Below are 15448 nucleotides of genomic sequence, written 5' to 3'. Positions count from 1 at the left end.
CTGAACACTGCCAAATGCTTGGAAGAATGTCAAGTATGTAAACACAGCATGGGATAAACACTTAATCTGCTCACCTAAGACGATCACTTGAGTTTTTAGTGGAACCTGAGCTGTGCTGTCACGTCAGTATTACTCTGCTTCGATGTGCCATCTGTTCTCTAATGCATCTGCATATCCAGTTTATAGTTGACCACATGCTTCTTTGAGCTTTAATCACTGTAAAGAATGTTCCCTTCAGCTCTGCTCAAACCATGAATGATTCACAAGCACTTCCTGGCTAAAGATGCACTAAATTTAATTTCATTGTAAGTGGAAAATATCCCACACACGCATTCTGCTCGGAAATAGAAGTAAAATATTGTGTCTTTTCTTATTTGTGTCCATTAAACTGAATGTAAATGTTTAAAACGGTTATAAAAATGAACGTGCCTTGCAAGGAAGCACTGCTAGTTTTGGTGTGTATTTCTTACTAGTTATTCATGGTATCTCTTGGTACCTTTTTGTAGAAGAGTGTTTTACCCGTCAACATCTGGGACACTGTTAAGTTGGCCTTTTTAAAAAAAAAAAAGCTAATTATTTAGTTATTTAGGGTATCACTCATCAGGAAAAAAAAAAAAAACATCATTGGTTTTTAATAAATTATTTTGTTCACACGGATGTACACTACCATTAAAACATTTGGGGTAAGTACGTTTTTGAAAGAAGTGTATTAAAGGGTTAGTTCACCCAAAAATGAAAATTAAGTCATTAAGTACTCACCCCCATGCTGTACCAACCCCGAAAGACCTTCGTTCGTCTTCGGAGCACAAATGAAGATATTTCTGATTAAATTTGAGAGCTGTATAACTACCACATTGGCTCCTAAAGGACTAGCACTTGACGGCCCAGAAAGTCAATCAAGAAAATGTTTAAATATCCCATGTGACTACAGTGGCTCAACTATAAGTTTATCAAGCGACGAGAATACTTTTTGTGCGAAAAAACAAACAAAAATAACGACTTTATTCGAATAGATTTACACAACATGTGCGCGAGAACTGAACTGAAGTAGTTGAAGGAGATCGCAATTCTCGCGCATGCGTCGTGGAAATCTAAGGAAGTCTCGTTTCAGGCCAACAAGGAAGAAAAGGAATAGTCGAATAAAGTCGTTATTTTTGTTTGTTTTTTCGCACAAAAAGTATTCTCGTCGCTTGATAAACTTATAGTTGAGCCACTGTAGTCACATGGAATATTTAAACATTTTCTTCATTGACTTTCTGGGCCGTCAAGAGCCAGTCCCTTAGGCAGTCTATGTGGTAGTTATACAGCTCTCAAATTTAATCAAAAATATCTTCATTTGTGTTCCGAAGATGAACGAAGGTCTTACGGGGTTGGTACAGCATGGGGGTGAGTAATTAATGACTTAATTTTCATTTTTTGGTGAACTAACCCTTTAAATTGACGAAGGCTGCTATTTTGAAAACAGTCAAATATTATTACGATTTAAACTAACTGTTTTCTACACTGTAAAAAATATTTTCAAGATTTGTTATCACAACATATTTTCTTTTGTCAAATCAACTTTATAATAATTTATTTAGTTGAGATAACTTATTATTTTGAGTTTCTAATGGTTAAATTAATCTGCTACATTGTATTAACTCACTTTTTCCAGTTCAATCAACTTAAAATGTTAAGGCAACCCAGGTTACTTACTTTTTTAAGTTAAACCAACAATATTTTTTTTACAGTGTAATAATCACAACATTTTTTCTTTTGTCAAATCAACTTAAATAATTTAATTAGTTCAGATAACACATAATTTTGAGTTTCTGATGGTTAAATGAATCTCCTTGTATTAACTAATTTTTTCCAGGCAATTTTTTTAAGGCAACAAGGTTACTTACTTTTTTAAGTTAAACCATCAATATTTTTTTACAGTGTATTGTAATATATTTTAAAATTTATTTTATAAATTGTAATATCCTGACATCAAAGCTGGATTTTAAGCATCATTACTCCAGTCTTCAGTGTCACATGATCCTTCAGAAATGATTTGATGATTATTTCAATGTGGAAAACTATTGTACTAATTAAAGGGAGTTGTTGTAACTATTATACCGATTAAAGGCACCCAAATATTGAAAATTTACTCACCATCAATCCATCCAAGGTGTACAAGACTCTCTTTTTTCAGCCAAACACAATCTGAATTATATTTTTAAAAATCCTAATTTCCTAATCAATCCTAATCAAAAATCCTAATCAAAACTTTCTGCAGTTAAACAAAGACAAAACTGAAGTTATTGCGTTTGGAAACAAAGATGAAGTTCTCAAGGTGAATGCATACCTTGACGCTAGGGGTCTAACAACTAAAAATCAAGTCAGGAATCTTGGTGTGTCACTAGAGTCAGACCTTAGTTTCAATAGTCATGTCAAAGCAATAACTAAATCAGCATACTATCATCTGAAAAATATTTCAAGAATTAGATGCTTTGTTTCCAGTCAAGACTTAGAGAAACTTGTGCATGCTTTCATCACCAGCAGGGTGGATTACTGTAATGGCCTCCTCACTGGCCTTCCTAAAAAGACCATAAGACAGTTGCAGCTCATACAGAACGCTGCTGCCAGGATTCTGAGCAGGACCAGAAAATATGAACACATCACACCAGTCCTCAGGTCTTTACACTGGCTGCCAGTTACATTTAGCATTGATTTTAAAGTATTATTACTGGTATATAAATCATTTAATGGGTTAGGACCTCAATATATTGCAGATATATGCTCACTGAATATAAACCCAACAGATCACTCAGATCATTAGGATCACATCAGCTAGAAATACCAAGGGTTCACTCAAAGCATGGAGAGTCTGCTTTTAGCTATTATTATATTATTATATTATTAGCTTCCAGAAGAGATCAGGTGTGCTCATACAGTAGTCACATTCAAATCCAGACTCAAAACACATCTGTTTAGCTGTGCATTTACTGAATGAGCACTGTGCCACTGTTCGTCCGACTGTTACTGCACTTAATTTTATTAAATAGTTTTAATCTACTGTATTTTATTTTTATCATAATTTTTATTTTTCATTATTTCTTATTTTTTATTCTAAACTGTTTTAATTATTCTGATTTCTTTTGATTATTTTAATTTCTTCTATGTAAAGCACTTTGAATTGCCATTGTGTATGAAATGTGCTATATAAATAAACTTGCCTTGCCTTGCCTACTGTTTTTATTAATGTTTTTAAACATAAAAACTTATGAGTGACTTGAGCTATGTTTTTAAGCCCCAAAATTGCATCCCTCCATCATAAAAGTAAGGCCTTCTGAAGTGAAGCAATGCGTTTTTGTAAGAAAAAAATATCCAAATGTATAACTAATATCAATTATAATCACTGTTTCCGTGATTATAATTCGGCTGAAGAGTGAACTATCCTTTTAATATAAATGCGTGTCCTTATCTTTTGATTTATACTTGACTAAACATTCACGAAACATTCAACTGGTCAAATAATTATTCTCCCAAAACTCTTGTTGTCTGCCGATTCGACGGGTATCAAGGCTCTCTGCATTTGTTGCATGCGAATGGTCATTTGTAAGGTGTGTCAACATAATTTCAATACCATTTAATAGGATTAGGTTACCTAACCTAACATACAATGTCAGAAATGTACTATGAGTCACTCTCGTACTGAGTTTCACTGTGACTGAAAGAGGTACAATCTGACACTGACAGTCAGGTCACTTCATTTTGGAAAGTCCCTGGTAATCCTTTAAATAGTCATAAACATGTAATTGGTTGTTGGCTCTGCTGAACGTCACTTTGCCATATATGAATGCCAGACACAATCCCTCCATGACACACACTGCAAACCCTGACGCTCAAAATAATTCATTGGTTTGAGTAGGACACACTTAAAATTAAACTAATTAGTTCAGTTGAATTAACTTTTAAGAGTATTTAGCACTTTCTTTTCCTTTCAAGTTCACAGAACTGATATATTTTAGGTAAACTGAACTGTTTCATTGTTTTGAGTTTCATTCACTTATTTGTTTTAATTTAGACAAACTTAAGTTTAACTGAAACGGCTGGGATGTCTATTTTGATATAATGTTTTGTGTGTGTGTGTGTGTGTGTGCAAGATTAATGTTAAGTGGGAGATTTAGAAGTGATTAATGTTTTGTTATGCTAATTTAGAAGAATTTCTGTTAATATTGGTTTTAGAATAGTTACCATCATGGTGACAAGTGGTGCATGTGGCTTGATTTGAGAGCGAAATAAAATCGATATATGAATGGTCTCATACATTAAGTGCTTCTCTATTGTTATGGCGTCCAGTCTTCCTAATTCTACCATCTCTCAACCACGAGCGCCCTCTCCTGAGTTCTAGTGGGGTTGCATACTTTCCCTTTAGTATGCATCATTTGCGTTATGATTACCTGTAACCTGTTCTGTATTACCAATCATCTCTAAGCCTTTATCTGCCTGATTAACTGAGCGCCCTGTGCAAAGTATTGCCTCCCTATGTGTCGTGTGCATGTCCGAGCTGTTTCTGTGATCAAGTTATCCTTTGTTTACGACCCTCACTATTCTGACTTCTCTGATTGTCTGCAGCCTGCCTCTCGACCCTCAGCCTGATCCGGATTCTGATTCCAGCCGCCTGTCCTGAACTTTAGCCTGTCTCTGGTTCTGCTTTCTCGCCGCCTATACCTACTATCTGTTTCTAGTTCGCTTTCAGCGTGCCCCATCAAGAATTCCTGTGTTTCCTTTATCTGCCCTTTTCAGTTATTAAACTTGTTGCAAATGGATCTGCCTCAGCCTACTGATTCGTTACACATACTATGTTGAACATATTAACAAATTAGCATGTTAGCAAACTAGCTTGTTAGAGCTAGCTACATTAATCCTCAACGCATTTTCACCCCAAGGCGTCACCTTTGACCATGCTTCAATATTTGACGTTTTAGGCGCCCTTTAGCGTCACTTACATGACGCGATCCTACGGCGTCATCTAACTGACGCTAAAGGAAAGCGTCAGTTAGAGGACGCGGTTAGGTTTAGGTGTGGGGTGGGGGTAGGGTACACGCGATCCTAGGGCGTCATCTAACTGACGCTAAAGGGCGCCTAAAGCGTCAGATATTGAAGCATGTCCAAATGTTCACCATGTCAGTTAAGTGACGCCTTGGGGGTGAGAATGGGCTGTAATCCTAATGAAAGTCTTCGCTTCGAGATTACACCAAAGTTTTAAGTTAAATTTATGTAATAGTGTACTCAAACAATTCAATTTAAAGAGTAACTAAACATTAAACCAACTTTTTTTAGTTAATGATCTGTAAGAATGGATCTTTATTAATACCAGTCATTGATTCGAGTAACTTTTTTGACATTTGTGTAGAAAGTGTTCTATTTCTACAATATATGGTGTAAAACCGTCTTAGTGCTGCCCTATTCAAGTTGAACGGTGGCTACTGCAGTTGAATTTTCCTATTGGATGTTCCGCACTTCGTGACGTACGCACGTTTCAGCTCAACACGCGAGCTATGCCCTTGGCAGTATAAAAAAACATCTTGTGTCGTCAAAACCACTGAAGCGAGTCAGGAGTTGGAATTGCGAGTATTGAAAACGATCAAAGAGTGTTTTAGCATCTATTTCGTGCCCTCTATCTCCGCTGCAGGGTCTGCCCACTTTTTCAGCATTTTCAAATATTGCCAGTGGGTGGAGTCAGGCCCTGACCAGGGGTTTAGTTACCCTTTAAAAACAATTAAAAAGAGTACAAAATAAAATAAAAACTCTGCCACTCCCACACCAGAAACGCATAAAAGTAGCCGGAGCAACTTTTCTCTATATACAGATATAATGAGACAAGCACTGGACGCAATGTCCCATGAAAACCACCCAATCAGGTCTCAAAGAAACATGTAAAACAGGCTCATAAACATACTTTAACTTTTCTTTTTAAATAAACATAAAAAGTTTTCTCCTTATATAGACGACTTATCGAGACTTTTCTCCTTATATAGAACCTTTTGAGCATAACGGGTTCTTTAAAATTGAACCCATTGAACCTGTTCTTTTTTCTAAGAGTACACCTGCTTAGTTCAACTTTTAACCTATAAAGCAGAGTGAAATTAATGACTGGGATATGCTCAAGCTGTCAAACATTACACATAAAAACTCACAGTGTTGAGAGGGAGTAGCGTTCGTGTTCAAGCTGTCAGCATGTAATGGCCGTTGAACTGAAGGAAGGAAAAGGGCCCCTGCCAAACCTATCATTAACACACACCACCTACACACACATTCCATCTGTGAAAGACAAAGACGGGCAAATATTTACAAAACATTAATGCAGGGTTCATTCATAATCAAATCTTGCTGTAGGTGTGCATTCGTTTAAAAACTGCTCGACATAAATCTTTAATTATCTTTGTATTACGAGGTGATTATTTTAGAGCGATGACACTGATTCCAAAAGAAGACTAGCCTACTAAATGTTTAATGTGTGTCATGACTCTTTTAAAACAACATGGCATGAACCCTTCCAGCTTGGTTTCAAATGTTATGAAGAAGTAAAGATTGTCCTCTGGTGGACAGAATGCAAAATGATGTCCTGCAATTTCTTAACTATGAGATTTCTCACGACCGACAGTGACTTTCAAAGATGTTCATCATTCCATTTGAAGACGACAAGATCAGATGAGTTTCGCTTCCAGCTGTTCTGAAGCATTTGAGACAAAAAAAAAATGAAGATTAATCTTTCAATTTATGTTTTGAGTCATTTTATTGTGTTCCCTTAAATTGGTATTTATTTGATCAACCAAACAATGAATACATTGACATGCCATTAATTGCGTTTGATTGTTTTAACTATGACGCAGCAAAATACTCTCAAACTCACAGTGAAAGTCATTTCAACTTAAATTACATTAAACTGACTTTAAAAAAAATTTTTGAATCTTAAACTTAAAAAACTTAAACTTAACTTTAAAAAAGTAAATAAAAAAATGCTTACCTTATTTTGATGAGTTAAAGTAAAAACATTTGTCATAACTTATTTTTGGCAGCGTATCTGTATAGGTACTTGACCTATAGGCAAAGTATTTAAATTATTTGGGAGGGCATGTTGTTAAAGTTACATCTCACATTTCACAGAGCATTCCAGTATAAATAGAAAAAAACACAACAAGAAAAAAACAAACCACAAAAATTTTAACAGACCTTAAAGGTAGGGTTGTGTGTCCATTCAAAGATTTGGGGGTGTTTAAAAATCGCAAGTGTACTAAAAGCTATGGAAGAATTTAGTCTTAGTTATTAAATGGAATAAGTTTGACGTTTTAACGAGAGTGAAGATTTACCCTTTGCCTTGTATTAGTTCACTGAATTTTTAAGTACAATGAACTTGGATGTTTAAGTCATTTCATCTTAAATTACATTCAACTTAAAATTAAAAATGAATTTAATCTTGTATAGGCCTGACAAAAAGTTGAAAATTGCATAACTTCTTTTGATGAGTAAAAGCAATGTAAAAACATATGTAGTCATAACTTATTGATCATATAATTTGTTTTTAAAGTGTATTTGATGTGTAATTTTCATTAGAAACTATAAAAGTTCGCTGTAAAAAAGTATTTTAATAATTTGTAATCACAACATTTTTTTTCTTTTGTCAAATCAACTTTATGTTTGTGTAATTCAGATAACTTATGTAGTTCAGATAACATAATATTTTGAGTTTCCGATGATTAAATCAATCTCCTTCATTGCATTAACTCAATTTTTCCATTTCAATGAGCTTACATTTTTTAAGTTAAACCAACAATATTTTTTACAGTGTTGATATATATATATATATATATATATATATATATATATATATGAAGAGTTCAGATGCAAAAGCCTCTAAGTGCCATTTGAAATTCTCTTTTAAAATAATCATTTTTATCAAGCTTGTATATTTAAGTTCAGTAATTTCACTTAAATGGCAATGAAAATTAACATTCTCTAAGAAAAATTCAAATGGCATTTAGAGGCTTTTGCATCTGAACTCTTCATATATATATATATATATATATATATATATATATATATATATATATATATATATATATATATATATATATTACGGCTATCAAATGATTAATCGCGATTAATCTCATCAGACAGCTATAAACTTTTAGTAATATTCTCTTATAGGACATCATCAAACTCTCATTTCAAATTATTCTAAAATAGCCTATATTAGTTATTATTTTGTGTTTGTATTAGGATGATATCAGACAACTACCATTAGAATTCTTTGGTTCTAAATTATGACGGAATTTCCAACATGGAATCGCTTTGAAATGATTTTCGACTTGAGCCAGATGTCAGGACATGAATGGACGTACAAGCTAATGTTTATCAGGCGGCAGCAGAAGCATTCCAGAGTGCAGTTAAAGTAGGACTAATCCCCGTGACGTCACGACGAGGTGGGGGGGAAGAGTCCTTCAGAAACACGAGAAGAGTCGCTTTCAGAGGAGCAAGTACCAACATGCCCAGATTGCGGGACTTCCAAGCAGATTGTAACAATATATAAAAGTCGGAAATTGATCTTTAGCCACAGAGCTGTCTGGCGGCAATGCAGCGACGATGCGTTATTACATTCAAGAACGGGCTCTTCTGCAGAAACGTGTAAAGTTGAGCTAAACGATTAAATGAAGGCGTTTTATACTGTGTTTAGTGGGCGCACAGCGGTTTTGCGCGTTTGCGTGCAACGTTCGCTCGTTAACGCTAAGCGAAAACACCAGTGAACGCTTCGCCGATTCTGATTAACGTTTAATTTTGGGTTTCACACCAACCTTTATTCAGAATGAGCCAGTGTAAAGTCATGAAGGATGGTTATCTGGAGAAGAGGAGTAATGGACTTCTGCAGCTGTGGAAGAAGAAGCGTTGCGTTCTGTCAGAGGAAGGACTCCGTCTGTACGACAGTAAAGGCGAGAGCAGCAAAGAGATGCGCTTCGAGCTGATGACCACGCTGGACTGTGTGGAGTACAAACGGGGTCTGGTCTACTTCACCATCGTGATGAACGGCGGGAAGGAGATTGACTTCAGGTGCCAGCAGGAGGGAACGGCGTGGAACGCGGAGATCGCGCTCGCGCTGGTGCGCTTCAAAAACCGCGTCGCCGTTCAGACCGGCAGGAACAGGCATTTGTCACATCTGGGCAGCTGCGGGGAGGGAGACGTCGAGCTTTGAGGGTAAAAGACAACTGCTTTTGATGTTGAGCAGCATGTATTTTGGAAGGGTTGGTTGTGTGTCCATTCGCGTGTTCTCTCGGGAAACAATTATCCAGAATAGCATCTGCTTTTCATTTACTGGATTGAGCTCTATGAAACACAGACACGCTTTTGTGTTCAATTATTCGTCCACAGTTCTGAGAGGCTTTACCGCATGAAATGCTGCCTGAGGTCCCGAAGGATTCCCAATTCTATTTTAGAACCAATTCTTAAGGATTCTATGGGGAATTTGCTTAGAATTAAGCGACAAAACAAAAGCGGTATCTTTTAGAACGCATAGTTCCAAATACAACTATCCAGTTGGTATAAAGCTCATGTGGAACATCAGAAAGAACTTCAATAAATCCCAAATGATTGTCACTAGCAAGTCATTAATCAGTTCATTAAAGAGTTTCAGAAGCATCGAAATAGCAACATCCTTTTGGGATTTTTACATTATTCAATAGGATGTTTTAAAATTCTTATTTGATCAATCTGTTACATTTGGTGGGTTCCACGTGTTAGTATAAAAAAATCCACTAGGAAATTTGTACACTGTTTTTCATTATAAAGGCATTGCTTGACCAGCTCGCATTCATAAAGAAAAAGCAGCTAAAATCATTCATGATTTGTAATCACAACATTTTTTTTTTCTTTTGTCAAATCAACTTAGATCATTTATGTAGTTCAGATAACATAATATTTTGAGTTTCTGGTGATTAAATCAATCTCCTTCGTTGTATCAACTCAATTTTTCCATTTCAATGAACTTAAAATTTTAAGGCAACCAGGTCACTTGTTTTTTTTTTAAGTTAAACCAACAATATTATTTTTTAAGTTGGATAAGTGTGGATAAAGCTACGAAACAGTGGAATCACTTCAGATATTACAATATGGATATTGTTGTTAAAATGATATGATCAACTATGACAAAATGTTTTTACGTTGCTTTATCTCATCCAAATAAGCCATTTCAACTTTTTTTCCCAAGTTACACAAGATTCAACTCAGTTTAATGTCATTTAAGTTGAAATGACTTAAACATCCGAGTTGATTGCACTTAAATACATTAGCAACTTTTTTTTTTTTTACCGTGTGTAATTTAATTGCACTCAAGCATTAGAAATCCACTTAAATGGGCTTGTGAGAATTTGATTTTATGCCATGCCCAAAATTTGAAGAGATGAAGAATGAAAGACTCTATAGTCTGATTTTACTGAATCCATCTGTAACAATTTCCACAACTCACTAATGCAGTGTTACCATTGTATTCCCAGCCCAAACACAGCACTGGATCCAGAAGAGAAAGAGAGACTGTGGACAAGAAAATGAAGGCCCATTGTTAAGGAAACACCGGATGAAAGGCTTATTCTGAACTCGTATATATCTTTTGTACTTCCACCTTTTTTCACAGTGACACCTTTCGGCACAGTGGACGGATTTCTGGATGTTTTCGAAAACGATTTCATGCACTTTCACTGCATTAGTCAACAAGGAAAAGCGAGACTCAATGGTTTGCTCTTCACCACAATTCAACGCTTCACAGTTCACTCCTCACAGTGCCAGAGTGGATTTCGGTGTCGACTTTACACTTTTGAGAGACGTTCTGACCTCGCGTGACATGGAGGACTCACACTCAGTATTATAACTGAAAGCATGATGCTGCTTCAGGAGACATTAGCCATAGATGAAGTATGACTCACAACTGCACTCTTTAACATTTCAGAAGTATTTGAACAAGGGATCTGGATTCATTCCCTCGCAAAGGTTCTTCAATCGCACGGAAAAAAGCACGGCAGACTGCTTTCCCTTGGAATGCATCCCGACTGCATGGAAAACTTGATGGATGTGTTTTTATTTTGTTTTCCATTGGGCAATGCTGTTATTGCCACAATTTTCTGCGTATTCTTACCCAGAGCGCTTGCCAAAGTTAAAAATAGTCGTCTCTGTGATGGTTTAAAAAGATTAAAAAGGAAGTGTTTAATTTTTGTTTAACAAAGCTCGTTATCTCATTACGTACACATTGTGCAAATAAAAAAGAAAAAGAAAAACAGGATTTTTTTATGGCTTTGTAATCTGAATTATTTAATTGCTTTGTTGAGGCCCAAGGCAACAGTATAGGGAGTTTATAGCAAATTAGACGCAGTATTGTAGGCGAGTCTCAGTCTCTTCAACCTCAAGTGCCTGTGCGGCACATGCCCGGACAATGGCCTCACTGACTAATACTGTCCCGCCTTGCCTGCTTTCCTGTCAGTTTCACTGAGAGGCCGTCAAAGAAGTTGTCAAACAGGGCTTTTTCGTCAGGATGAATGTGTTTTGCTGTTGCGCAGGAACCTGTGGAAGTTAAAGGAGAAGTTCACTTCTGATCATTTACTCACCCTCATGTCATCCGAGATGTCCACGTCTTTCTTTCTTCAGTCGAAAAGAAATGAAGGTTTTTGATTAAAAACATTCCAGGATTTTCTCCATATAATGCACTTCAATGGGAACCAAACGGTTCAAGCTCCAAATGAGAGTTTCAGTGCAGCTTCAAAGGGCTTTAAACGACACCAGACGATGAATAAGAGTCTTATCTAGGACCCTTCGAGTCATGACTCGAAAAAAGATTTGTTCATTTTGATGAACGATTTTGAACAGAAGAGTCATGAACGCTCATCACAGAACAGAGCAAGGCGAGCATTTGAGCTTAAAACTTAAACTTTTTTATATATTTATTAAATGAGCGATCGTTTCGCTTGATAAAACCCTTATTCATCGTCTGGTGTCGTTTAAAGCCCTTTGAAGCTGCACTGAAACTCTCATTTGGACCTTGAACTGTTTGGTTCCCATTGTAGTCCATTATATGCTGAAAATCCTGGAATGTTTTCATCAAAAACCTTAATTTCTTTTCGACTGAAGAAAGAAAGACATGGACATCTTGGATGACATGGGGATGAGTAAATTATCAGCAAAAGTTTTTTTTAAAAGTGAATTACTCCTTTAAGTGCTACACTCCTGCATTAACAGAACCAGGTGTGAAGGGAAGTAAAGGATTAATCTGAAACATGCCACGACCAGTTTGTTATCATAGCATGATAAATGGCAACAGACAATGAAAGATCTGTTCACTGAGAATCTGATGGTCTCACATGGAGAGGTCAGTTTGTGTCGGGCAGAAATCTTCACATATGGTTCATAAGGGGTCACAACCCAATAACGGCATTAAAGGCAGAGCTAAATACAAACAACCATATAATATTAGTGTAAAGGTTCATTCGAAAGTATTGTAAACGACAAAGGAATATGACATAAGGTTTGATTAAAATAATGAGTCGAGTGTCGAACATGTTTATATTTTTGTTGTTTCTATGCAATTTTTGCGACTGTTACAAGTCTGTTATGATGGCCATGAGTCACAAAACAAGTAAAACAATTTACAACATCAACAAATCATGTTTATTTTCATGTTAAATCTTCATATTAAAGACTAATTTAGGGGATTTTGAGTTATGACAAGTTATATTACAATAAATATGTATATATTCATTAGGGATGCACCGATATGAACATTTTGGCTGAGACCGATTACGATAATTTTTTTATATTTGAAAGCCGATAACCGATATATCGGCCGATAAGTCTAAATCCATTTTTTTTTTTTTTTAATTTTTGGAAGCCTGCAAAAACAAAAGTCTCACAATTAAAATCTGTTCCCTTACACAATTATAATGTTCTCATTATAATTTCATGTAGCTGATATGACAGCACATTTTGCACTTGACTATATTTTCCTTTTTGATTCCAATCATATTTCAAGCAATTAAGATCAAACATGTTGAACAGTGCGCATCTTAAGTGTCTCAGGTGTCAAGTGTTGAAGGAAATAATTCATTATTTATCAGCTTTAATATATCAGCCAAATTTTATTATCGGGCCGATAATGATTACATCAACATGAACAAACATCGGCCGATACCGATATGGTGGCCGATTTATCGCGTATCCCTAATATTCATGTATATTTCATGTGCTGTACGCATATTTATAAACTTACAGTTGCATTTTTTATTTATATTTTAATTATATCATTTATTTTTTACGCACATGGTCATACATTGCCAGAACTAATACTTATATCGAACACGAAGATGCATTAATAAATGCTTTTGTTAAAATTTATATTTATCAAAGAATCCTGAAAAAAAAATGCTGTCAAAAAGTGCTGTCAAGTCAATTAATTGCGATTAATCCCATCTAACATAAAAGTTTGTTAATGTATCCATATTTATGTGTGTTTGTGTGTGTGTGTATTAGTGCTGTCAAATTGATTAATTGCGATTAATTGCATCTAAGATAAAATGTTGTCGATATATAATGTGTGTTTACATATATATATATATATATATATATATATATATATATATATATATATATATGAAGAGTTCAGATGCAAAAGCCTCTAAGTGCCATTTGAAATTTTCTTCTAGAATGATCATTTTTATCAAGCATGTATATTTAAGTTCAGTAATTTCACTTAAATTGCAATGAGGATTACCTATTAATTGTCATTTAAGTGAAATTACTGAACTTGAATATATAAGCTTGATAAAAATGATCATGTTAGAAGAAAATTTCAAATGGCACTTAGAGGCTTTTGCATCTGAACTCTTCATATATATATATATATATATATATATATATATATATACGCCTATAACAAACTTTTGTTAGATGTGATTATTTGCAATTAATCAATTTGACAGCACTAATATACATATTATATATTATATTATTGTATATATTATTATAATATGTATATTAGTGTTGTATATATATTATTGTATATATTATTATATTGTATATATTATTATAATATGTATATTAGTCCCCCACCAATGCTGTTTACAGTAGGGGTGGGCGGCTGCTGACCTCAACTCGGGATGTCGTCGGGCGGTGGAAGGAATACTTTGAGGATCTCCTAAATCCCGCCGCCACGTCTTCCATTGAGGAAGCAGAGGCTGAGGGCTCAGAGGTGGACTCATCCATCACCCTAGCTGAGGTCACCGAGGTAGTCAAGAAACTCCTCGGTGGCAAGGCACCAGGGGTGGATGAGATCCGCCCTGAATACCTCAAGTCTCTGGATGTTGTGGGGCTGTCTTGGTTGACACGCCTCTGCAGCATCGCGTGGCGGTCGGGGACAGTGCCTCTGGGATGGCAGACCGGGGTGGTGGTTCCTCTTTTTAAGAAGGGGGACCGGAGGGTGTGTTCCAACTACAGGGGGATCACACTTCTCAGCCTCCCTGGGAAAGTCTATGCCAGGGTACTGAAGAGGAGAATACGGCCGATAGTGGAACCTCGGATTCAGGAGGAACAGTGCGGTTTTCGTCCGGGCCGTGGAACACTGGACCAGCTCTATACTCTCTACAGGGTGCTGGAGGGTTCATGGGAGTTTGCCCAACCAGTCCACATGTGTTTTGTGGATTTGGAGAGGGCATTCGACTGTCCCCCGAGGCGGCCTGTGGAGGGTGCTCCGGGAATATGGGGTCCGGGGTCCTTTGCTAAGGGCTGTCCGGTCCCTGTATGACCGAAGCAGGAGCTTGGTTCGCATTGCCGGTAATAAGTCAGACTTCTTCCCAGTGGACGGAATTTCTAGGCGCAGCCAGGGGCCGGAGGGTGTCAGGTTTGGGGACCACATGATTTCGTCTCTGCTTTTTGCGGATGATGTTGTCGTGTTGGCCCCTTCACACCTGGAACTTCAGCATGCACTGGGGAGGTTTGCAGCCGAGTGTGAAGCGGCTGGGATGAGAATCAGCACCTCCAAATCCGAGGCCATGGCCCTCAGTCGGAAAAGGGTGGCTTGCTCACTTCAGGTTGGTGGAGAAATCCTTCCTCAAGTGGAGGAGTTTAAGTATCTTGGGGTTTTGTTCACGAGTGAGGGAAGGATGGAACGGGAGATTGACAGACGGATCGGTGCAGCTTCTGCAGCAATGCGGTCGATGTACCGGTCTGTTGTGGTGAAGAAGGAGCTGAGCCGTAAGGCAAAGCTCTCGATTTACCGGTCAATCTACGTTCCTACTCTCACCTATGGTCATGAGCTTTGGGTCATGACCGAAAGGACAAGATCCCGGATACAGGCGGCCGAAATGAGCTTCCTCCGCAGGGTGGCTGGGCGATCCCTTAGAGATAGGGTGAGAAGCTCAGTCACTCGGGAGGAGCTCAGAGTAGAGCCGCT

General features: G+C 36.8%; 1 protein-coding gene across 1 annotated transcript; it reads left to right on the top strand.

Annotated features, from left to right (window-relative positions):
• The first annotated feature begins 8489 nt into the window (after nucleotides 1–8489).
• On the top strand, nucleotides 8490–11293 carry phlda3 (pleckstrin homology-like domain, family A, member 3). The gene is made up of 2 exons (XM_039689777.2): nucleotides 8490–9219; nucleotides 10515–11293. Exon 1 carries the CDS (start codon nucleotides 8834–8836, stop codon nucleotides 9215–9217), a length of 384 nt encoding a protein of 127 aa, XP_039545711.1. The 5' UTR covers nucleotides 8490–8833; the 3' UTR covers nucleotides 9218–9219; nucleotides 10515–11293.
• The last annotated feature ends 4155 nt before the right edge of the window (nucleotides 11294–15448 follow it).

Source organism: Pimephales promelas, chromosome 20 (genome assembly GCF_988280905.1).
Source record: "Pimephales promelas chromosome 20, fPimPro1.hap1.1, whole genome shotgun sequence".
Classification (NCBI taxonomy): domain Eukaryota; kingdom Metazoa; phylum Chordata; class Actinopteri; order Cypriniformes; family Leuciscidae; genus Pimephales; species Pimephales promelas.
This window is presented reverse-complemented; position numbering and strand designations above follow the sequence as displayed.